The sequence below is a fragment of the Salminus brasiliensis genome, chromosome 8, assembly GCF_030463535.1.
Source record: "Salminus brasiliensis chromosome 8, fSalBra1.hap2, whole genome shotgun sequence".
In the NCBI taxonomy this organism is placed as follows: domain Eukaryota; kingdom Metazoa; phylum Chordata; class Actinopteri; order Characiformes; family Bryconidae; genus Salminus; species Salminus brasiliensis.
Genome location: NC_132885.1, coordinates 41,356,398 through 41,381,944, shown reverse-complemented (window position 1 = coordinate 41,381,944; position 25,547 = coordinate 41,356,398). Strand labels below are relative to the sequence as shown.

Sequence of the window (25,547 nt, the reverse complement as noted above, 5' to 3'; positions counted from 1 at the left end):
CCCAGTTTTCTCAGTCTGGAGCTGGAGCGGTCTTTAGTGGCTGTACTGGTTGTACTGGAGCGCTTTACTGGGGGTTTAGTCTACAGCTGGAGAGAGATACCTGTGCACAGGTAGGAGCAGTAACGCGCCGGTGTAGCGCGAGACGTGTCGTCGTAGCCCGCGGCTGTTGCAGTACGTGGCTTTGTTTGGGGGCAGGTAGCTGCTAGCCTGGCCTGGAAAACCACCGGTCTGCAAACTGGGGACTGGATCTGATAACCTGTCGTCTCCAGAACAGCCCGTTTTCACTGTTACTGGTGCTGGGATGACACCAGTACACGGTGTGTTGAGGGTTAGGGCAAGGCAGGGCGTTGAGACTGGACAGGTCAAGCCCATCGACGTTGACGTTACATTGTTACAATGGCATTAGCATTAATTATCATTAACAGACAGTAGTGTGTGTGTGTGTGTGTGTGTGTGTGTGTGTGTGTGTGTGTGTCTTACCTCCTTCCTCCCAAGACCCAGAGGTGCTCCCAGACCTTCTGGTGCCAGTGTTTTAACGCCCAGGTGGTCTAAAAGCTGGTCATCCATCTGATGACCAGCTTGGTCAGGCTGACATACTGTTTGAGCAAGTTGCAGGTCAGCCAGCTTGGTCATACTGGTGGACTAGTGTTGCCAGGCTGGTGAAGCTGGTTGATCAGTGTAGTCAAGCTGGTCATGCTGGGCAACGAGCTTGGACATACTGGTGAACCAGTGGGGTCTGGTTGGTCATGCTGGTAGACTGGCGTGGTCTGGTTGGTCATGCTGGTAGGCCGGCGTGGTCCGGTTGGTCATGCTGGTGAACCAACGTGGTCCGGTTGGTCATGCTGGTAGGCCGGCGTGGTCCGGTTGGTCATGCTGGTAGGCCGGCGTGGTCCGGTTGGTTATGCTGGTAGGCCGGCGTGGTCCAGTTGGTCATGCTGGTAGGCCGGCGTGGTCCGGTTGGTCATGCTGGTAGACCGGCGTGGTCTGGTTGGTCATGCTGGTAGACCGGCGTGGTCTGGTTGGTCATGCTGGTGAACCAACGTGGTCCGGTTGGTTATGCTGGTAGGCCGGCGTGGTCCGGTTGGTTATGCTGGTAGGCCGGCGTGGTCCGGTTGGTCATGCTGGTAGGCCGGCGTGGTCTGGTTGGTCATGCTGGTGAACCAACGTGGTCCGGTTGGTCATGCTGGTGAACCGGCGTGGTCTGGTTGGTCATGCTGGTATTCCAACGTGGTCCGGTTGGTCATGCTGGTGAACCGGCGGGGTCCGGTTGGTCATGCTGGATTGGCCCGGCGTGGTCTGGTTGGTCATGCTGGTAGACTGGCGTGGTCTGGTTGGTCATGCTGGATTGGCCCGGCGTGGTCTGGTTGGTCATGCCGGTGAACCGGCGTGGTCTGGTTGGTCATGCTGGTGGCCCGGCGTGGTCTGGTTGGTCATGCCGGTAGACCGGCGTGGTCTGGTTGGTCATGCTGGTGGCCCGGCGTGGTCTGGTTGGTCATGCTGGTGGCCCGGCGTGGTCTGGTTGGTCATGCCGGTAGACCGGCGTGGTCTGGTTGGTCATGCTGGTGGACCGGCGTGGTCTGGTTGGTCATGCCGGTGAACCGGCGTGGTCTGGTTGGTCATGCTGGTAGACTGGCGTGGTCTGGTTGGTCATGCTAAGGAGTGGATACATTAGGCAGCGAGTGAACAGTCAAGTCTTGAAGGTCTTGAAGGTGTTGAAGCTGGGAAAATGGACAAACGTAAGAATCTGAGACACTTTTACAAGACGGCCGGGTCAGAAGGACCAGTCTTGTAAGGTGTTCCCGGTATGCAGTGGTCAGTGCCGACCAAAGGTGGATCCTTGGAGGCCCCACCTTGCAACTAACAGGACATAAATCAGGATCTGCTGCTAACGGTAGCTTTTTTTTAAAACTGCGGTGAGGGGGTTCAGCAGCCATTAGTACAAGTCTGTCCACACCGACCTGTTGCGCAACCTCAGCCTTCAGTTAAGCTAAGAGACGAGGGGGGGTGGTGGGCGGGGCATTACAAAAATGCTGACTCACAGGTTCAGCAGCCTTCATTCATTCGTGCGGAAGCTGGGTCTCATACGTATCTGCATCTGCCTGTCTTCCAGATTCCAAAAATGTCCCAGAAGATCAAGGCCGGCTCCGTGGTGGAGATGCAGGGAGACGAGATGACCAGAGTCATCTGGGAGCTCATTAAAGACAAGCTCATCTTCCCGTACCTGGAGTTAGACCTGCACAGGTGAGCGTGGGGAGGGGGGATTAGGTTCTACGCAGCTGGATAGAAGCTCTGCCATTATCGCCAAGCTTCATCTGATTTCCCTGGCGAGCAGATCGGGTTTGAAGGTGTTATTCAGGTTTAACCCGAAGTAACCTTTAGTCGACAGCCCGACTGAGTAATGAATATTAATGCACACAGAGGCGTCGCGAGGTGCTGGTGGACGGGGGTGGTCTAATTAATCTTGGAGACCGTGGAGAATCATCTTCTCAAAGCTGGAAGTCATAAGCTGGTGTTTTTCTTCACAACTGCTGTTCATGCTGTTGTTACTTTATTATTAAATTATTATAAAATTATTATCTAATTAAACTTTTCTCACAGTACATTCAGAAAACCACACCTGAGGAACATCCAGGTGTTACTGAGCTTTTACACATCCTGCCAGATGTTGTTGTTGTTGTTGTTGTTGTTGTTTTTTCAAGGTGCCAGATCACAGACAAAGTGCTTTTAAATTCACCAACATATTTACATATATGTATATTTCCCTATTCAGCCTACAGCAGGTTAGCTCCGCCCCTTTACGTTGAAGTTATAAGGAGTGTTTCAGCCAGGAGTCACAAGGCCATTAGGTTAGCCTAGTTAGTTAGCCTTAAAGGACCAATGCTAAATGTATACCCCAAACATCCCTAAAGCTCATTTGAAAGGGCTGCTTTTGTGATGTCACAAAGATCAACAAACATAAACACATGTGCACGTGTATTCGCCTATTCAGCCTACAGCAGATTAGCTCCGCCCCTTTATGTTGAAGTTATAAGGAGTGTTGCATCCTTTTGAAGGAGGCGCATGCCAGAATATAGCCATTAAGTTAGCCTAGTTAGTTAGCTTTAAAGGGCCAGTACCAAATTTATATTAAAAAAGTAATTAAAGCTCATTTTGAAAGGTCTGCTTTTGTGATGTCACAAAGAGCAACACATTTGTAAATGCGAATTTGCCTATTCAGCCTATAGCAGATTAGCCCCGCCCCTTTACTTTGACGTCATAAGGAATATTTCACCATTTTGAAGCCTGGACTGCTTTTTGAGAGAAGCACAAAGCCAGTTTTGAGATATGAGTGGACTGTTTTTGTGATGTCACAAAAACCTACTAATTTACATATTCAGCTTATATCAATCTAGACCCCGCCCGTTCTCTTTGAAGTTATGAGGAGTGTTTCAGACCAGACTGCTTATTATTGAATAAAGCACAGCACACAACTACCAATCAGCACAGAGCTTATTTACATACACAGATCAGTCTTAAAGGCACAGAAAAATGTTGCATATGGGCCCTTTAATGCTCATTTGACTGATAGCGATCACACTGCAGTGACCGAAAGGAGCCCAGGATAGGTTTCCTGAACTTGACCCGAACTTGTGGGATAGCACCGTTATCAGCCAGTTAAGCGCATTGATTGGACGGCAGCAGTTGGCACTTTAAGCACGGGATGTAATGCGGCCCACCCCTCGTGCCATGGACCTTTGGACCCCAGGGTGATGCTGTTACACACGTTTGATTACTGTGCCATGGGACATCCCATTAACACCTGCACTATGGACCTGTTTACGTTCCCTTTTCGGCCGGAGGACAGTTTGGGGGTAATGATGTACTAAAGGCTGCCTGGCTGCGGCCCGGTGTAGCCCTGCGCCCACGTGAGCTGGTTGACCAGTGCAGGAGGTCAGGTCTGGAAAGTGGAGGCATGAAAGAGACCCTTGTTTTGAGATGCAGGAGTCCTGTTTAAGACGGTGACGTGGGAAGCAGAGGGCTATATAGTGTTCTGTATAGTTATTTAGGGGTATAGACTGTGGGTATGTATGGGTACAGTGCTGACCCATCATCAAGCTGCAAAGATTCCCTAAGAGTTTAACCCCCAGGTCTTTCCCATTTACCCGAAGGCCGTTGAAGGAGGCCACTCTTTGCACAGGCCTCTAACGTCAGGTGCCGGAATTTGGACACCACGGCTTTTGTAATAAACGATGTTGTAACGTAAGTGTGCTCAGTGCTGCTGCTCCTGCCCTGTAAAGCTCTGTATAGCACTCCTCGGAGGGGCGGGGAAGCAGCACGGGAATGTGGGTGAAAGGTTACGGCCAGATCAACACAATAGCCTGAACTCACAGACAGGAAAACTCCCCCACACTGCCTGATGCACAGCGATGCTCCTCCTCCAGGGCTGGGACTCTTGATAAGCGCTCTGATTGGACGGTAGCATGCAGGATGTTGGCACTTTAAGGACGTGATGTAATGCGGCCCACCCCTCGTGCCATGGACCTTTGGAGTGGACGGCACAGTAGTGTTGGTCAGTAGTTCAGGCACGCATGCACATCGCTCTTGGTGTCTTTGATTGCTTAAGGGGACAGCCCAAGCTTTTTGTGAAGGGATGGTAGATGAATGGACTGACCGGTGAAGGGGTCCATGGGTGGTAGACGGATAGATGGAGTAACTGTGTCTACTTTCCAGGGAAGAAGACTTTCTACTAGATTTTGAAGGAGGATTGCTGTGAAGATTTGATTGCATTCAGCAACAAGAGCGTTAGGGAGCTCAGGATGTTGGATGATCAACACCCCACCTCCTCTCCAAAAATTATTGGTTAGAGCACCACCATCCATTATTCCAGAGAACACAGTTCCACTGCTCCACAGCTCAATGCTGGGGGGCTTTGAAGATGGGTGGGTGGGGAGATGGATAGATATGTAGGTTAAGGTAGATGGATTGTGGATGGTTGGGTAGGTTGGTGAGGATAGATATGTAGATAGATAGGTAGGTAGATGGTAGATGGTAGATGGATGATTGGCTAGGTAGATGGATGGATGGATGGGTGGGTGGGTGGGTGGATGGATGGATGGATGGATGGGTGGGTGGGTGGGTGGATGGGTGGCTAGGTAGATGGATGGATGGGTAGGTAGGTAGATGGATGGATGAATGGATGGGTAGGTATATGGTAGATGGATGGATGGGTGGTAGGTGGATGGATGGATGGATGGGTAGGTAGATGGATGGATGGGTAGAGGGTAGATGGGTGGGTAGGTGGATGGATGGATGGGTGGGTGGGTAGATGGGTGTGCGGATGGATGGGTGGATGGGTAGGTAGATGGATGGATGGGTAGAGGGTAGATGGATGGGTTGGTGGATGGGTGGGTGGGTGGATGGATGGATGGATGGGTAGGTAGGTAGATGGATGGATGAATGGATGGGTAGGTATATGGTAGATGGATGGATGGGTGGTAGGTGGATGGATGGATGGATGGGTAGGTAGATGGATGGATGGGTAGAGGGTAGATGGGTGGGTAGGTGGATGGATGGATGGGTGGATGGGTAGGTAGATGGATGGATGGGTAGAGGGTAGATGGATGGGTAGGTAGAAGGATGGATGGGTGGGCGGATGGATTGGTGGGCGGATGGATGGGTGGATGGATGGATGGGTAGGTAGGTAGATGGATGAATGGATGGGTAGGTATATGGTAGATGGATGGATGGGTGGTAGGTGGATGGATGAATGGATGGGTAGGTATATGATGGATGGATGGGTGGTAGGTGGATGGATGGATGGATGGGTAGGTAGATGGATGGATGGGTAGAGGGTAGATGGGTGGGTAGGTGGATGGATGGATGGGTGGGTGGGTAGAGGGTAGATGGGTGGGTAGATGGATGGATGGGTGGGTGGGTAGATGGTAGATGGATGGGTAGGTAGATGGATGGATGGGTAGATGATGGATGGATGGCTAGATAGGTGGTACATGGATGGGTAGATGGATGGATGGGTAGGTAGATGATGGATGGATGGGTAGGTAGGTAGATGGTACATGGATGGGTAGGTAGATGGATGAATGGGTGGATGGGTAGGTAGGTAGATGGTAGATAGATTGGTGGATGGGTAGGTAGGTAGATGGATTGGTGGATGGGTAGGTAGATGGATGGATGGGTGGATGGGTAGGTAGGTAGATGGATTGGTGGATGGGTAGGTAGATGGATGGATGGGTGGATGGGTAGGTAGGTAGATGGGTGGGTAGGTGGATGGATGGATGGGTGGGTGGGTAGATGGTAGATGGATGGGTAGGTAGATGGATGGATGGGTAGATGATGGATGGATGGCTAGATAGGTGGTACATGGATGGGTAGATGGATGGATGGGTAGGTAGATGATGGATGGATGGGTAGGTAGGTAGATGGTACATGGATGGGTAGGTAGATGGATGAATGGGTGGATGGGTAGGTAGGTAGATGGTAGATAGATTGGTGGATGGGTTGGTGGATGGGTAGGTAGGTAGATGGATTGGTGGATGGGTAGGTAGATGGATGGATGGGTGGATGGGTAGGTAGGTAGATGGATTGGTGGATGGGTAGGTAGATGGATGGATGGGTGGATGGGTAGGTAGGTAGATGGATTGGTGGATGGGTAGGTAGATGGATGGATGGGTGAATGGGTAAGTAGATGAATGGATGGGTGGATGGGTAGGTAGGTAGATGGATTGGTGGATGGGTAGGTAGATGGATGGATGGGTGGATGGTAGATGGATGTAGGAAATGCAGGAAAACTGTCTGAATTGATTGTCTGGTGATGGGACGTAGGGTTTGTGTAGAAGCATTGTGCTGGTGGAGCTCCTGTAGAACAATCTTCTTGTTTTTCTCGTTAATTTTCTGAAGTGCGACAGCAGCAGTGCTGCAGCAGGGTGGAGCTGACGATCCCTCGGCTGGTGTATTTCCCTCCGGATGTAAAACCTCGCTGTTTGAGGGTCGTATTTCTCTCTGTGGCTGTTATGCTGTTCTATTGCCGCAGCAGCAGCAGAGAGTTGTGAGTGTGTTCAGTCCCAGTTCATTTGGAACAGAATGTCTTTGTGCTGCTGCTGAACCAGCAGCGGGTTCCCAGTGGCCCCGTTCACTAAGAGCCGTGCTGAACATGCGACTGTTCGGTGACTGTGAGAGAGCAGGAGGAGCTGCTGTGACTTGCAGCCAAATCTGTTGAACGTGTGCGAGAATCTGTGTGTTTACTTATTATTATATTTTTATTAAAACATAATAAAATCACACAGTAATCTTTTTTTTATTATTATTATTTTTGAGATTTCATATAATTCACTAAATGGTTTCCTAAAGAATCCTAAACAAATCAAATACAATTTTGATGATTTGTGGTTTAATGAATAATTTCCTCATGAATTATAAACTGATTGAATCAAATTATGAGACATTAAAGAGTTATCGATGCATTGAATCATTTCTCAAAGAATCATAATCTATTCTAAATCTAATTTACATGAAAATAAGAATTTCCTGATGCATTTAATTATTTCCTGAAATCAAATTGAATCAAATTGTGGGGAAATTAGAGGTTTCACAATGCATTGAATCATGAATCATTTCCTTCCTTGCAGTTGAACTAAAGCTTTGAGTCATTTCCTTAAGAATTGTATTCAAACTGAATCAAATTGTGGTACAATGTGAGATTTCTCAATGCATTGAATCATAAATTCCAAGCTTTCCTGGTGCATCAAATAGTTTTATTCAAATTGAAGAATCAAATTGTGAAATTAGAGATTTAGTAATGTATTGAATCATTTACTAAAGAATCACAATCTGATTGAATCTTAATTCTGTAAACATCAAGGTAATGAAATGATTCAGTTCCTAAAGAATCATCAGTTAATCGACTCACATTTTGGTGAAAAATGAGATTTCCTGTTGAACTGAATCATTTTCTAAAGAATCGTCATTAAATTGTTATAATTGAGGTCAGAGATTTCTGTTCCTTACCCCCTAGCTATGACCTGGGCATGGAGAACCGCGACGCCACCGATGACCGGGTGACCGTGGAAGCGGCAGAGGCAGTGCGGCGCTACAACGTGGGCATCAAGTGCGCCACCATCACTCCAGACGAGAATCGCGTGGAGGAATTCAAGCTGAAGCAGATGTGGCGCTCGCCCAACGGAACCATCCGGAACATCCTGGGCGGAACCGTGTTCAGAGAGGCCATCATCTGCAAAAACATCCCGCGCCTGGTCCCTGGCTGGGTCAAGCCCATCATCATCGGCAGACATGCCCACGGAGACCAGGTGAGCTGAATCAGTGAATCATTTCCTTGCGAATTATAGTCAAATGAATCAAACTGTGCAGAGATGAATACGCTTGATCTGCAATCAGCTCGTTTGATTCTGCAGTTTTATCACAGTTCTGGCTTTATTTCTTAGTTATAATAGATGTAATTATTTGACTCATGAATGATTCACTCATGAATGATTCACTCAGTGACTCACCTGCGACCAAACGCGTACAGTACAAAGTTCTGTCGGCCTGTACAGGCAGATGGGCAAAGTTTAGTCAGGCGACCTGAGCTGCCCTTTGGACTGCTGAAGTCCTGCAGTCCTACACGTTTCTCATGGGGTTCTGCTCAAGCGGATCCGTCCTATACCTCAAAATCACTATATATACTCACTATATAATACTATATATATATTTATTAATTAACTAATTTATTTATTTATTGTTCATCACAGTATTTTAATTTATTCATATATTATTTATTTTCACCAGTAAGATTAACTTTGAAATTATATTTGTATATTTATTTGTATAAAACTGGAATCCTATCAAAACCAGTAGGCCTGTCTTTACAGGTGAATAGTGGCTTATGTTATGGCTAATACACACAAATTAAACAACAAAAAAATGTATATCAAATATTTTTAGTGTGCAAAACAGAACTAATTAATTAATTAATCAGTGATTACTGCATTCTTCAGAGAGAGAGTTAAAGCTCTGTGTTTGTAATTTACTGGGTGATTTAATGTATTGAAATGATGATTGATTTCCTAAAGAATCATCATCTAATACAATCAAGTTTTGGTAAAAAAATAAAATCAATTTTCCCTTGAACTGAATCAATAAATAAATAAATGAATTTATTTATTCTGAACAAAAAGGAATGAACCATCGCACCACCCGGCACTAGGTTCTGTGTAGTACCACAAAGGGGTTCTTTGACTCGTGATGAAAGGGGAACCTTGTCTGATGCTATATTGAAGTGAATTGTTCCTGGATCTTCATTCTAAAACAGCCTGGCCTGAAACACTCCTCATAACTTCAGGGTGGATGGGCGGGGCTAAACTGCTATAGGCAATAATTATTATTAATAATAATAGAAACAATAATAATAATCATTGTTTTGTATATGGATTGTATGGATTTTTTAAAGCGATATAATTAATTATTTTATTTATTTATTTATTATTTTATTTTATTTTTTAATTCCTTCACCAAAAGGACTTAAGTTATGAGTGGTTCTTGCTGCTTTTGACCACTAGATGTCAGAATTGAGTTTCTTATACATTTGCTCAGTGCTGCCTGCATTGAGCCCCTAGATGGCGCCCTTGTCCTTTTCGACAGAAGCCGCTCCACGATTCTCCTGTGTGACTCCTGTTCTTTGCACCATGTGTCCAGAAGTAACCAGACACCCCTTCTAATGGACAGGGTTAGCTACATGACACAGGCAGACAGTAGCAGCTTGGGGCACTCATTCTGCTATTAATATAATAATAATAATAATAATAATAATAATAGTAAAAAGTGATGGATCTCCAAGTAATCCCTCTGAGATGAGCTGGGGTTGCGTTTGAAATTCCCCCCCATTCAAAATACCTGGCCTCAGTAATGCTTCTGTGATTGCTGGATGCAATCAGATCTTCATAGCAATGTTCCAAAAAGGGTAGAGAGCGTTACTGTTACATTCCTAACATCCGTGTCCTCTGTTGCAGTACAAGGCCACAGACTTCGTTGTTCCTGGACCGGGACGAGTGGAGATGACCTACACGCCCAAGGATGGAGGGCAGTCTCTGAAGTTTGTCGTCCATGACTTCGAAGGTAAAGAGTGAAGTGACCGCTCCAGATGCCTGTGGGAAGGTCAGGGGACCATACTGTGACCGACTGTATTGCAGTATATGACCCTCTGTCCACATGGATTGATTGTCTTCTCTGTGTGTGTGTGTGTGTGTGTGTGTGTGTGTGTGTGTGTGTGTGTGTGTGTGTGTGCGCCCCACCTCCCTGTGAGCAAATACTGAGCTGATTAAATAGCCATTTCGCCATTTCTTGCGGCTGGGCCCTGTGCAGTGCAGGAACAGGGTGATGCAAGTGAGCCCTGTTGCTTATTGTTGAGGAGTTAATGGTTAAGCAGACGGACCTTCTGGCTTTTCGCTTTTCACCTGGGAGTCACTTTCCCTGACCGAGCGAACAGCACCGTCAGGGTCTGTATGAGCCTGTACTCTGACCACTGGTAGAACTGAGGTGAATAAGGAATCCTATTAGGAACAGTAGGCCTGTCTTTACAGGTTAACAGTATGTTATTGCTAATACACACACATTTAATAAATGTAATTTTTCATATATATATTTTTAGTGTGCAAAACAGAACTAACTAATTAATGAATGGATGAATTAATCTGTGATTACTGCATTCTTCAGAATGATTTTGTAAAGAATCATCATTTAATCCAATCAAATTTTGGTAAAAATGAAAATTTCCCCTTGAACTGGTAGAACTGAGGTGAATTACACATCAGGGTTTTATTTATTTATTTATTTATTTACAATAAAGGTTTTATAACAGTTAATAATATTAATCATGAATAATAATTAGCTCTCCGAAGTGTTTGATTCTGTCCTCTAAAATGTGCCCTAGCTTTAACATTATTTAACATTTCTGTTTATTTGGGTTTATTCTAATGTTATATAGAGTTAATTACAGGTAGACACTCTCACTGACCACTGACTTTATGTTTATTTGGGTTTATTCTAATGTTATATAGAGTTAATTACAGGTAGACACTCTCACTGACCACTGACTTTATGTTTATTTGGGTTTATTCTAATGTTATATAGAGTTAATTACAGGTAGACACTCTCACTGACCACTGACTTTATGTTTATTTGGGTTTATTCTAATGTTATATAGAGTTAATTACAGGTAAACACTAATAATATCACTCCTACAGGAGGTGGAGGTTCTCAGTCACTGTGTTCATCATTAGAACATCTCCAAAGTTCTCCTCTCTTATGGAGTCTAGTGTTATTTAGAGTTCTCCTCAGATCAACACCTGGTTTGGTGGTAAATCAGGGCTTAATGATGGTAAATCAGGTGAGCTGCTGCTGCTGCTGCTGCTGATGGAGTTGGACACATCCTCCACGCTGTGCTGGCTGGACTGGGGGGCGTCCAGGAGAAACCTGGAGGAACCGAGCTCTGTTCTTCAGACTAGCTCACCGACAAGATCTCACTACTTTCTTTCTTCAGAATGAGAAGCTCTTGTTTCTCCTTTTTACTGGATTCATGTTCAGCTGCTTTATCTGTTCTGATCAGATCTGGAGCTGTGTGTGTGTGTGTGTGTGTGTGTGTGTGTGTGTGTGTGTGTGTGTGTGTGTGTGTTTGTGTACTGTTGGAGATGTGTGTGTTCGACCGTCCTGCTGTGTTTGTGTGCAGGCACCGGTGGAGTTGCTCTGGGCATGTACAACACAGACAAGTCCATCCGCGACTTCGCTCACAGCTCCTTCCAGATGGCGCTGACCAAAGGCTGCCCGCTCTTCCTCAGCACTAAAAACACCATCCTCAAGAAGTACGACGGCCGCTTCAAGGACATCTTCCAGGAGATCTATGACAAGTGAGAGCCGTGTTGCCAAACCCAGATATCCACTGTTCCCAGTTCCCCTCAAACACCATGTTTATCTAATCAGTCCGGCGTTACAGTTAATTACAGGTAGACACTCTCACTGACCACTGACTTTATGTTTACTGGGTTTATTCTAATGTTATATAGAGCTAATTACAGGTAGACACTCTCACTGACCATTGACTTTATGTTTATTTGGGTTTATTCTAATGTTATATAGAGTTAATTACAGGTAGACACTCACTGACCACTGACTTTGTTTATTTGGGTTTATTCTAATGTTATATAGAGTTAATTACAGGTAGACACTCACTGACCACTGACTATGTGTATTTGGGTTTATTCTAATGTTATATAGAGTTAATTATAGGTAGACACTCTCACTGACCACTGGCTTTATGTTTATTTGGGTTTATTTTATTGTTATATAAAGTGTTAATTAAAATCTGTACACATTACTGTACCTCCTGTGTTCTCAGGGAATATAAGGCTCAGTTCGAGGCTAAGAACATCTACTATGAGCACAGACTGATTGACGACATGGTGGCTCAGGCCATGAAGTCTGAGGGAGGCTTCATCTGGGCCTGTAAGAACTACGATGGAGACGTGCAGTCCGACTCTGTGGCTCAGGGTGAGTCTGCCAGTTTATTAGGTCAACCTAGGAAGCTACCCTCCTTGTATCGGAAAGCCCCACCATGTAGATGCACTACCCATCAGCCACATAAACCCCCTCTTTATAGAACAGGACCACCGCAGCATTTTAGGGGGGCCTTTGAGTTCCCCCTGATTCTGAGCCACAGCCCCTCATTACACCGTCATTAGGCCGTAAATTAATATGAGTATTAAGTCAAATGACCTGCCCTCAGGCTACGGCTCTCTGGGCATGATGACCAGTGTGCTGATCTGTCCTGATGGACGCACGGTGGAAGCCGAGGCCGCCCACGGCACGGTCACGCGCCACTACCGCCAGCACCAGCAGGGCAAGGAGACCTCCACCAACCCCATCGGTGAGAACAACAGACACTATAAACCTCACTGTCAGGAGGTGCATTGACAACACACTGATTCTAATCTTTTGGAAGGTACTACATGCTCGCATAGCTAATTCATACACCCGCCTCCGTTCACCCCCTCAGCCTCCATCTTCGCGTGGACGCGGGGGCTGCTGCACCGAGCTCAGCTGGATAAGAACCACGAGCTGCGTGTGTTCGCGGAGGCGCTGGAGGCCGTCTGCATCGAGACCATCGAGGCTGGCTTCATGACCAAGGACCTGGCCATCTGCATCAAGGGCCTGGCCAAGTAAGTGTCAGTCAAACGGGCGCGGTGACACTGGGTAGAGTATTGGGTTTAGCTCCAGCGCAGAACCAACGCAGCACACGACCAGACATGTCTTGTTGGATGCACTATGTCTTAACTAGCTTGACTAGGTCTTGTTCTAACTTGAGATGTAAACAGTTGTTCAGAGTTGGGTTTTGGTGAAACTGTGGGTTTTGTAAAGAGATTCTTTACAGGGGTGGAGAATGGATCCAGGCGTGGAGTTTTTAATGGAATGTTAATGATGGTAAAATAGCTTTTTTAGAAATGGTCCTTTAGGGACTATGCAACATGTACGCCTTCACCGTAAATTAATAAAAAAAAAAAAATATATATATATATATATATATATATATATTTACAATTTATATAACATATAATATGTGTAAGCGTAATAATATTTGTGTGTATGTATATATATGTATATAAATGTATGTAGATATATGTGTGTATTTGTAATATATATATGCACAAATATTATTATACTTATTTTTATATATATATATATTATTTATATATATATATTACTTTTTAATTTTATTTATTTATTTTTATTTATATTTATATATATATATATATTTTTTTTTATTCACTTAAATAACACATTTCCAGGACATAGGAATAAACACAATTCAATACACAATATTATTATGACAACTACATTTTGTAAGATGGACCACGACCCAAGCTCCTCCTCCTCCTCCTCCACCACCCTATGTAAACCTATTGCTTCTCACTTCATCTCAACCCCATCCCCACCCTTCGTCCACAAGCTCCCCTAAAATATAACGGGGCTTGGCTTTCCAAGTTCCTACCTCGAAGCTGCCTTGGATTCCAGCCCAAAAGTCCTCTAGGTTCTCCTCCTGGGCGTGGTCCTTGCTAGCAAAATGATAAATATAATAGGATATAAATAAAAATAAATAAATAAAATACTTGGCTGGGTTTTAGTCGGACACAGTAAAAAAAACAACAAAAAAACCCTGCCAATCACAAGGCTAACATGGCTCCGCCCTCTTTTTGAACTGCCGCTGGCCAAAACATCACTTTAAAGAGTGGTGAGGGGAGAGAGCGCCATCTACCCACCTGGAGAGAGCACTGCCAGCTGTGCTCTTTCAGACTTCGGCTGCTGATGGCAAAGCAGCCTGGCTCGGGATTCGAACTTCTGTCCCCCGGGGCATAGTGGTAGGGGGCTCACCAAACCCTCTCTGGATGACTGTTTACACCTTAACCTCCATTGTTTAATTATTCCTTTGGAATATTGTTGTCCGTCTGTGTGGAGAAGCTCTGATGAGCTCTGATGAGCTCTGATGATCTCTGATCTGTGTGCCTCTTTAGTGTGCAGCGCTCCGACTACCTGAACACCTTCGAGTTCCTTGACAAGCTGGCGGAAAACCTGAAGACCAAGCTGTCGAACCAGCCCAAGCTGTAAATCCGTCCTGTATACTTGACTCGACACGCCCACACCACTCACACTCAAACGTTCAGATCTCGAACCCTCGTCCAGTCCGCTGGCCAATCCACAGGCTATGGTCAACCTCTGCTCCTGGTCCGGCTGCTGACCACACACAAGAGAGGACTGTGCCACTACAACTGGGGGTGCACTTTCAGGTGGATTAAATGTGAAAGTGCCTTTTTAAAGGGTTAGGAGTGGGGTACGTGTATACACACACTCACACACACTCACACACTCACACACACACACACTCACACACTCACACACACACACACACACACTCATAGTGCTAACCCTTCACACTGTTTTAGCTCCATTGTAAAGAGCATGTTTTACTGGGTTCATATCATATCATATCGTATCGTATCCAGGTCCGTCCCGGGTGACCTTTTAATCCTGCAGCGCTGATTTTGCACTAGCACTGCCGCCGTGGTGCAGACCGTAGTGTGTCGTCTGTCGGTTAATTGTAGGACATGTTCCAGCCAGTCTCTGTCAGGGTACTTGAACACTCGTTGCCTTATGTGTCTGTGTGTGAGGTCATCGCATCCTTTATGTCGCTCCTGTAAAAGAAGCCGTCCAGTGAAGAGTGAACCTACTGATCTAGCTCTGTACTTTTACACAGGCCTGTGTGAGGCGTCCGCTGCGGATCTTCAGCTAATAAACTAATGTGGGACCATGAGTTCTGCCTCGGTTCTTTTGTCTGAATCTGAAGGAAAGCAGTCATACTGATTTAGGACCTGAGGATTAAGCTTTGGGTTAAGGTTAGGACTAGAGTTAGGATTGGCTTTAGGCTGAGGTTATGATTAAGATTAGGGCCAAGATGAGGGTTGGGTTTAGGTTTTGGGTTAAGGGTAGGGTTAGGATTAGGGCTAGGATGAGGGTTGGGTTTAGGTTTTGGGTTGAGGGTAGGGTTAGGATTAGGGCTAGGATGAGGGTTTAGGTTTTGGGTTGAGGGTAGGGTTAGGATTAGGGCTAGGATGAGGGTTGGGTTTAAATTTTGGGTTAGGATTAGGGCTAGGATGAGGGTTTAGGTATTGGGTTGAGGGTAAGGTTAGGATTAGGGCTAGGATGAGGGTTGGGTTTAAATTTTGGGTTAGGATTAGGGCTAGGATGAGGGTTGGGTTTAAATTTTGGGTTAGGATTAGGGCTAGGATGAGGGTTTGGTTTAGGTTTTGGGTTGAGGTTAGGATTAGGGCTAGGATGAGGGTTGGGTTTTAGTTTTGGGTTAGGATTAGGGCTTGGATGAGGGTTTAGGTATTGGGTTGAGGGTAGGGTTAGGATGAGGGTTGGGTTTAAATTTTGGGTTAGGATTAGGGCTAGGATGAGGGTTTGGTTTAGGTTTTGGGTTGAGGGTAGGGTTAGGATTAGGGCTAGGATGAGGGTTGGGTTTAAGTTTTGGGTTAGGATTAGGGCTAGGATGAGGGTTTAGGTTTTGGGTTGAGGGTAGGGTTAGGATTAGGGCTAGGATGAGGGTTTGGTTTAGGTTTTGGGTTAGGATTAGGATTAGGGCTCGGATGAGGGTTAGGATTAGGTTTTGGGTTGAGGGAAGGGATAAGATTAGGGCCAGGGTGATGGTTAGGGTTAGGATTAGGGCCAAGATGAGGGTTTGGTTAAGGTTTTGGGTTGAGGTTAAGGTTAGGACTTGAGTTAGGATTAGGTTTTTGGTTAAGGTTAGGACTTGGGCCAGGATCAGAGTTAGGATTAGGTTTTTGGTTAAGGTTAGGACTTGGGCCAGGATCAGAGTTAGGATTAGGTTTTAGGTCGAGGTATCAGCACCTGGCCGGTATTTTTGTCCTACTGGTCGCCCAAATAAAAAGGCGTAGGGCCTGAGCGTACAACATGAGGTAGAACCTGCAGATAGCAGCAGCCGCATCCACTCTGGCGAGGATCCTTGACGTGATTAGATGCCGCAGGCGAAAAACAGAGCAGAGCTGGGTAATCCTGAAGGACGAGGTGAGCAGAGCGGGTGGAGATGGTATGAATGCCAGCAGCTGAGACTCTCAGGCAGCCGCTATTGTCCCGGGCAAATTGGATTCTTGCCGTAAGAATGGAGACTCATTCGGCGTCTCGGTGCAGATTGCTGTTGTGCTGCTACAGCATTATTACAACGAAATGGAAAGCCAGCGACACCTTTATGAGCACAGAATACCACATGTTAGCAAGTGGTCGGAAAGGTGTATATACAATAACCCACAATAACCTTTTGAACCCCAGGTTATTATCCAGTGGTAAATCCTGCTATTAATGCAGAAACTGCTGGGAATTATTTGATAATCCTAATAGTTTGGCATAAATAGCCATGAAGTCCCACAGGGTTCAATTTTAGGGTCCATAAAATTGATGTTAATTATGAGAATAATGAAGTTATTGTATGTTTATACATGCAAAAATACACCAAATGTCCAATTGTTTGTGGACACCCCTTCTAAAGACTTCTTTCAGCTACTGGAAGTTGCACCCATACTTGACACAAAGGTGCAAATGCACACACACAGCTTGTCTAGTCCCTGTAGAGAGAAGTGAGAAGTACTGCCAATAGAATAGAAAAAAGACCCCCACCCCCCCAGGATAATACAGGACAAACTCTTTTTTTAATGCCCTTGATCTGACAAACGAGCAGGTGTCCCAATACTTTTGTCAAAATAGTGTATCAATGCTGTAACTCTATCAATGCCCATACCGGTATTTCCTCATGGCTGGTTTCCATAGCATCCCAAGATTCCCCAGCAGAACATTACCCTGAGTGTCATACTGCCTCCACCCCCTCGCCTTCTTCCCAGAGTGCATCCTGGTGCCATCGCTTCCCACAGGTAAACAGCACACACACCTGACCTACCATGGTCAGATCTCAACATGGGCACTCCGACTGGTCTGCAGCTATGCATCCCCATATGCAGCAGGGGGCGCTGGGTTGGAACCCGAACTTAGTCCGAATAGACGTTTAATTGATGAGCCTCGGTTTGCGGTCTGACCCTACTCCAACCACCTCGACCCACTGCCGACCTGGAGCCCTCAACAAGCCTTATATATATATATATATATATATAGAGAGAGAGAGAGAGAGATTTGCTACTACCCAAGTGTATTGGATGAGCTTTTGGGCAAAAGTTTGTGGACACAAGTCTGTGACCCAAATGTATTAAATGAGCTTTTAGACAAACCATCTTTTGGCCAATAGTTTTGGCACTCCAGAATTTTGCCAAAACTTTGTGGACACAGCTTCTGACTGTACTGCCTACACTCATTCCAAAACTCGTGGGTTTTGAACCCACAACCTTCAGAATCAACCCAGTGAGCGCAAAAAGGTCAGGAGCCAGCCAGTGCTGTTCTAACCAACATACACTAAATGGACAAAAGTATTTGGACGGGTATTTAAAAAGAGTTGATCCCCCTGTTCAGTGCTTCTGGGGGGACTTTATACCCCTCGGTGTGCTCAGCTTTTGGGCAAAAGTTTGTGGACACAAGTCTGTTACCCAAAGGTATTGGCTGAGCTCTAGCCCACGCCTGGCATTAGGAGGCATGGTGCCAACAGGTCCCTGTTGATCACTCTGCGCAGGTCAATTTAGGAGATGCTTCAACCTCTGGACATAACGAACTGACCCTCGTCAAAGAGGTCCAAGGCAACATTGCTCACTTCACCGAATCGAGAACCCCTGGTTTGACCCCTGGTAGAATCCATAGTTCCCACTCGTCTCCAGAATCGCCTTTTTTTTGCATCACTTTTGGATCTTCTCTACCTCTCTCTCTCTCTCCCTCTCTCTCTCCCGCCCTCCCTCCCTCTCTCTCTCTTCGTGGTTTCCATGGGGACCACAGAGACACTCTACTCTTCAAAAGCGAGCGGAGCTGAGGTGGAGGCCCTTTTGTGTTGGAGAGGAGAGCGCGGAACAACACTGAGCAGATGAAAGCCCTGCCATCCTTAAACCCAATCATAATTTAGTCATCAGTGCAGGAGGACGTAATCAAAATACAGAGAGAGCGAGGGAGAGAGAGAGAGAGAGAGAGAGAGAGAGAGGGAGAGAGACACACACCTTCTCTGAAGGCCCTGGCGCTCACAGTGGGATACCACACCCTCTTTTGGCCAATAGATTTGGCACTCCAAAATTTTGCCAAAAGTTTGTGGACACAGCTCCACCAGCCAAACGTATTGAATGAGCTTATGAGAAAAGGTTTTGGAACCCCACATTTTAGCCAGAAGTTTGTGGATACAGTTCTACTACCCAAGTGAATTGGATGAGCTTTTGGCCAAAAGTTTGTGGACACAAGTCTGTTCCCCAAATGTATTGAATGAGCTTTTAGACAAACTATCTTTTGGCCAATAGTTTTGGCACTCCAGAATTTTGCCAAAACTTTGTGGACACAGCTTCACTAGCCAAACGTATTGGATGAGCTTTTGGACAAAAGTTTGTGGACACAGTTCTACTAGCCAAGCTTATTGGATGAACTTTTGGGCAAAAGTTTGTGGACACAAGTCTGTTGCCCAAAAGTATTGAATGAGTTTTTGGACAAGCCATCTTTTGGCCAGTAGTTTTGGCACTCAAAACACAATTTTTAGCCAAAAGTTTGTGGACACAGCTCTATTACCCAAATGTATTGGATGGGCTGTCGAGCAAAGGTTCTGGCACCCCACATTTTAACGAAAAGTTTGTGGACACAAGTCTGTTATCCCAATGTATTGAATGAGCTTTTAGACAAACCATATTTTGGCCAAAAGTTTGTGGACACAGCTCCACAAGCCAAACATATTGGATGAGCTTTTGAGCAAAAGTTTTGGAACCCCACATTTTAGCGAAAATTTGGGATAATCTGTAAATATACACAAGCTGGCACCGACACCACAGCCTCTGATGCGGCACAGGATGGTGATGGTGGTGGAGAGCACTTACCAACACACCAGTCAGTCCATAATCTCCCATAGACGTTTAACTGGGTTGAGATCTGTTGATGGCGAAGGCCAGAGCTCTTGATTTACACTATATTATTATTATTATTATTATTATTATTCATAATCATAATCAAACCACTCCTAAGTGGGATCAGTGGTCAATCATGGTCATTCGATTCTTTGGTGAAATGCTCCTGTAGATAAACCGTCCCCGAAAACCACTGGCACTGGTTTCCTCTTCATTCTGTGGGGCGTTCTGCTTATGAATGATGCCGTTATATGTGCTTGCATTGTCTGTTATTGATACTCTGATGACAAATAAGCGATTTCAGCTAAGGCCGTGATTATTTGCTAGTTTTGATGGGCTAAAAGCAGCTCCGACTGGTTCCACAGCAGTGGTTTGAAGAGCTTCTCTTGCAGAATATCTCTGGCAGTTGAGGCAGGTATGGAAATATAGGTATATGGAAATATGGAAATTACCCTTTGACTTGTAATGGAAGTTAAGAAATGAGGCCTGACGGGTTTTGGCAGATGGTTAAATCTTGGAGTGCACCACAAAAAAAAAGAAAAGACAGGCTTCGCTGGTGCATACAAACTAGTGTTCTCTTTGTAATAGAGCTATGTCCACAAACTTTTGTCCAAAATATGAGGTGCCAAAAGAAAAGCTTATCTAATATATGTGTGTCCATAAGGTTTTCACAAAGGGGCCAAAACGTTTGCCCAAACCATGGTAGGTTCAAAAGCTCATCCGGTACGTCTTTTGTCCAAAATGTGAGGTGCCAAAACATTAGTACTATCTGACTGTACTGCCTACACTCATTCCGAAACTCGTGGGTTTTAAACCCACAACCTTCAGAATCAACCCAGTGAGCACAAAGAGGTCGGTAGCCAGCCTGTGCTGTTCTAACCAACATACACTACATGGACAAAAGTATTTGGACGGGTATTTAAAAAGATTTGATCCCCCTGCTCAATGCTTCTTGGTGTGGGGGGGGGGGTATGTATATCCTTCTAGCCCACGCCTGGCATTAGGAGGCATGGTGCCAACAGGTCCCTGTTGATCACTCTGCACAGGTTGGTATGACGCGATGATTGCTCATGAGTTCAACAGGAAACACCGGGGTCAAACGCCGGGCTGCGTAAATGTTGAATTTCGAGAGATTAGCGTTTCATATTTCCTCATTCATTTCCCCATAATGCCATCTCAGCTTCGAGGGCCTTGACCCCCTTTGTAATCTGGCGACCGTTTGAAAAGCCCCCCCCCCCTCCTTTTTTTTTTCCCTGCACTCCTGCCCAGTTGCCGACACCATTAATGCACTCTCAGTTAGAGGGGTTTGGAAGGGGGGGTGGGGGTTGGGGGTGGTTTGGCGGGGGGCAGATTGTGGCGCGCATTAGCATTTAGCGAGTTTGTGCGCGCCTCTATGTGGGTCAGGCGCAATATGGCGTCCGTGGGTTTCCAGCTGGGGGCTCCCATCGCTATTATCCCGCAAACAATGGCCCAGAGAGGAACTTATTTGAGGCCATTAGCCGGGGCCTCCACGTCCTTCATTAGAGGAGCCTCTTTTTTTTAACGAACCAAGACAATGAGCTCACAGAAAGGGGGCTGTGTGTGTGTGCATGGGGGTGGGGCTTGGGGGTGGAGGGAGTGGGTGGGGGGGGTCGAGTTTGCAGGTTTAAACGAACCCCCATCATAATTACTGTATTTCTCCACTGGGGCCTGAAAGAGACTCGAATAATGTTTCTCTTCCTGCGAGGGAACTGGACAATGGACGACGGCCTAGCGTCAAGCACCGCTGCCTCAGACCTATCCCCTCGTCTGACCCCTCCGAACAACCCCCCCCCTGGTCCAGCCTCATCACTGTCAGAAAGAGTCTTAATGATGTCCAGGCAAATCTGCAGCAGCTGCAGTTCAGCCCTTACAGCGATTAAAGGTCAGTCAAGTAGCCAACGATACCCCACAGGTCAGCTCACCGATCCGGGTGCGCTGCCGTCCGAGCAGTTGCTGGGCCAGAGAATTGATGCCACCTTTTAGCCAAAAGTTTGTGGACACAGTTCTACTAGCCAAGCGTATTGGATGAGCTTTTGGGCAAAAGTTTGTGGACACATGTCTGTTACCCGAAGGTATTTAATAAGGTTTTGGACAAACCATCTTTTGGCCAGTAGTTTTGACACTCCAGATTTTAGACAAAAGTTTGTGGACACAGCTGTACTAGCCAAACGTACAGGGTGAGCTATTGAGCAAAGGTTCTGACACCCCACATTTTAGCAGAAAGTTTGTGGACACAAGTCTGTTACTTTACGGTATTCAATGAGTTTTTGGACAAGTCATATTTTGCCCAATAGTTTTGGCACTATAGAATTTAGACAAAAGTTTGTGGACACAGCTCTATTACCCACATGTATTGGATGGGCTAAACAGCAAAGGTTTTGGCACCCCACATTTTAGCCAGAAGTTTGTGGACACAAGTCTGTTACCCAAAGGTATTGGCTGATCTTTTGGACAAACCATCTTTTGGCCAATAGTTTTGACACTTCAGAATTTAGCCAAAAGTTTTTGGACACAGTTCTACTAGCCAAGCGTATTGAATGAGCTTGGCTAGTAGGGTCTGTTACCCAAAAGTATTTAATAAGGTTTTGGTCCAATAGTTTTGACACTTCAGAATTTAGCCAAAAGTTTTTGGACACAGTTCTACTACCCAAGTGTATTGGATGAGCTTTTGGGCAAAAGTTTGTGGACACAAGTCTGTTACCCAAATGTATTAAATGAGCTTTTAGACAAACCATCTTTTGGCCAATAGTTTTGGCACTCCAGAATTTTGCCAAAAGTTTGTGGACACAGCTCTTTTATCCAAATGTATTGGATGGGCTATTGAGCAAAGGTTCTGGCACCCCACATTTTAGCCAGAAGTTTGTGGACACGGTTCATATGTTAAATGAAAAGCTTTTGCACCAACCATCTTTTGGGCCAAATGTTTGTCACCGCCATCACTGCTGAACCGCAATTACACTTAAAATTTCAGCAGAAACTGCACTCCCTAGTTTTGTTTGTGTTCCTAAGCTGGACGTGTTTTCATAATGTCCATTTATTGGCTTTATTACGATTAAAGTCTAAAAAACTGAATCACCAAATCCTGAACAAATGATGGCATGTTGCCAAACGAGGTGTAAGGGCACTGCATTCTCCAGAAAATGAGCCCAAACCATGCCTTCATCAATGGAGTCGTGCAGTGAACCTATACTCGTCTAAATCTTTTTTTGGACTATTTTGCTACACATCACCCATCATGTATCCCTCCACCATGAATTCATATATAAATATATAAGCACATAAGCACATAAATACAACTTAAACCAGAAAACTGTGGTGTTTTTAGGATCAGGCTGCCTATTCATACATAACTGGTGTAACAACTTTGAGCTAAGCGAGCATTTAGCGGTTCAGGCGTCTGGTTCCATTCACCACCATTCAACACCATTCTGACTTGGTAAATTTCTCTCCGACAGAGCATTTTAGACTAAACCCCTCTGCATGACTGTGTTTGCGTCTCATTCCTGTAATTATGAGGAAGTTTTGACTGATCTGTGAACTTCCCCTTTAACTGCCAATCCTCAAAGCACTGTGGTTTACAGCAGTTCTTATGTGATCATCACAATCACAGTACTTTTAGTACTTTAAGTACTTTAATGTACTCCACAATTGTACTAAATTGCACTTTTATTTCTATAATCCTAATTATAAAGCCCCATATAATCACAAAGCCCCATTCAGCGTGGTCTGACCTGAAATGCTCTGTTCTGAGGAAACTAGAGCATCACCTGAAACGGACAGTGGCTTAAATGTCGATTAATGTAATTAAAAAATAATAATAATAATAACAACAGCGTCCAAATACTTTTGGACACGCTCGCTTCAGCGCGAAAACAAGCGGAACCTTCCCGCGGTGGCTTCGGTTCCCTCCGGCGCCGGAGGACCTGGCTGTGACAGTATGTAAACAGATTCAGGTGAGTCATTATTTTACAGATTTTAAGCGGATAAATGAGAAAACTGGACATTTCGACTAGTCTTATTTTTATTGCTGTGTTGTTTGGGGTCACGTAGGCGGGTGGAGAGGTGCTGACTGCGTGTTATTTATGGGGAGCGAATGTCATTGTCCAAGGATGTTCGTGACAGCCTGCTGCTGCTGCTGCTGCTGCATCGCTAAGCTAAGCTAACCGGCTAACGTTAGCACAGATGTGTTGGTTGTAAACATCACTTAAGAAATTAGCTGAACGGTGCATAAGTCAGATATAATAAACCTACGTGTTTATTTAGGCTATATTTTAATAACTAAATAAAAATAGTCCACTTTTATCTTCCTTTATCTTCTATTTGGGAATTCTCCGTTCCACCTTAAATAGCGCATTAGTTCCATTCAGGAGCCGCAGGCTCCTGAATGGAACTAATGCGCTATTTAAGGTGGAACGGAGAATTCCCCAAACAGGCTGTAGGAAGACGTTCCTACTGTCCACAAACTGTCTCAAACACAGCAATGCGTTGCTAATTAGCTAAATTCACTGCTGCAAATCTCTCAGTTAGACTCTAAAGTAATTATTTATGCAAATAAATGCTTAATATAACAATTATTCATTAGTCAGCATGCTATTACGAATGAGCTCAGCAGCTCAGCTGCAAGTCACAGGCCATAACATGACAGCTAGGCTGTTAATAAATAGGAAAATGCATAGTTAGTTACTAAATATGAAGTATATAATACTAAATATATAAAAATTAGTATGATATCAATCATTTTAGCATTTTAATTATCATTGGGCCTGTCAAAGCCAAGCTAAATATGCCTAAATCGAGGCCCATTGGAAAAGGATCAATAATACAGTGTATTCAGTGCCTTGTAATACATAAATAATAATAGTTACACTTCTATATAATATTTCTGTCCTTGTCAGAAGGGTCAGCCATGCTACAGCATCTTCGAAGGAGTAAGGCGAAGGGACCTAACAGCCTTGTGATCAATAACCCAGTGGTGTAAGTGGGGCTCTGAGGTGAGGCTCGAACCCATGACCCTGTGTTAAGAGTCTTATGCTCTGCTGATTTGGCCCTGGGGGCTATTCTGTACCCTGCCACGATTTAAGGGGGTCGATTTAGTGTAATATATTATTTAAATATTGTTTTTCAGGTGCCTGACAAGTTTTGCACAGTACTGCCGAATGTATTATGATTAATATTTATTATAATAATTTATTGTTCATTAATTTTCTGCATATTTAAGATCAGAAGAACCAGGTGGTCCAGCCCAGATTAGGCTGTTTAGTTCAAAAAAGCAGCACCAGACACCGGCACCAGCGATTTCTCTTCGCCTGGGCCTCTGCTTTGTCCGTGCCTCGTGTGGCAAGTGGTAGTGCCTGCTGTGAAAAGGCTAAAAATAGAAAAGTGCCTCTGCATCTCTGTCACATTGGCTCATCGGTAAGGGGAGGTCAGAACACGGCTACTACGGCTCTAATATAACCGATCAGTCCGGAGCCAGCAGATCTGTCCGAGAGCCGCTGTCGAATGCTGTTAATGCACCGACGGCGTCTACTGCCAAGACGCAATTTGGCTGCAGCCTTCAGAAGCTGGCACCAGTACTCCTTCATCATTCAGCGTCACCTTGTTGGGGTCAGACGTGTTTACTGTGGTGTGGCACTTGTTTTTTCCTAGAGGATCCCTAGCAAGGAGGATCGTGCGTCCTCTTCTGACGGGTAGTCTGGAATACAGGAATACAGACACTCATGGGCTGTAGAGCCCGTCCCGTATCCATTAATCCACATCCCTGTTTTCTCATACTCACCCCGGGGATGCTGAGTGTGCCGCCCTGGCATTGGTCAGAAGTGATGTAAGACCCTCTAAATAATGCATGGCCTTAAGAAAGTGAAAGACCCTGAGTCAGAGAGCGAAAGACAGGGGAAATCGATGTCAGTGTGGGAGAGGGGGAAACCGAGGAGAGACAAGGCAACAACCATT

The 25,547-nt window shown here is 45.3% G+C and overlaps 2 protein-coding genes across 2 annotated transcripts in view; both read left to right on the top strand.

The window, feature by feature from the left end:
- idh1 (isocitrate dehydrogenase (NADP(+)) 1) lies at window positions 1–15,346 on the top strand. The gene is made up of 9 exons (XM_072686615.1): window positions 1–110; window positions 2,111–2,241; window positions 8,009–8,300; window positions 9,999–10,104; window positions 11,714–11,891; window positions 12,380–12,531; window positions 12,767–12,907; window positions 13,037–13,199; window positions 14,550–15,346. Exons 2-9 carry the CDS (start codon window positions 2,120–2,122, stop codon window positions 14,641–14,643), a joined length of 1,248 nt encoding a protein of 415 aa, XP_072542716.1. The 5' UTR covers window positions 1–110; window positions 2,111–2,119; the 3' UTR covers window positions 14,644–15,346.
- Window positions 15,347–23,505: 8,159 nt separating this feature from the next.
- plekhm3 (pleckstrin homology domain containing, family M, member 3) overlaps window positions 23,506–25,547 on the top strand; it is a 44,315-nt gene continuing 42,273 nt past the window's right edge. The window contains exon 1 of the mRNA XM_072686613.1: window positions 23,506–23,551. The gene's annotated coding sequence lies outside the window, so the exon portion shown is untranslated. The remainder of the gene's footprint in view (window positions 23,552–25,547) is intronic.

Excerpts from the sequence above, each read along its gene's own strand:
- idh1 (XM_072686615.1), top strand. The coding sequence starts at position 2,120 with ATGTCCCAGAAGATCAAGGCCGGCTCCGTGGTGGAGATGCAGGGAGAC. Across the intron at positions 10,105-11,713 it reads TGTCGTCCATGACTTCGAAG|GCACCGGTGGAGTTGCTCTG; the intron begins GTAAAGAGTGAA and ends GTTTGTGTGCAG. Across the intron at positions 12,908-13,036 it reads GACCTCCACCAACCCCATCG|CCTCCATCTTCGCGTGGACG; the intron begins GTGAGAACAACA and ends TCACCCCCTCAG.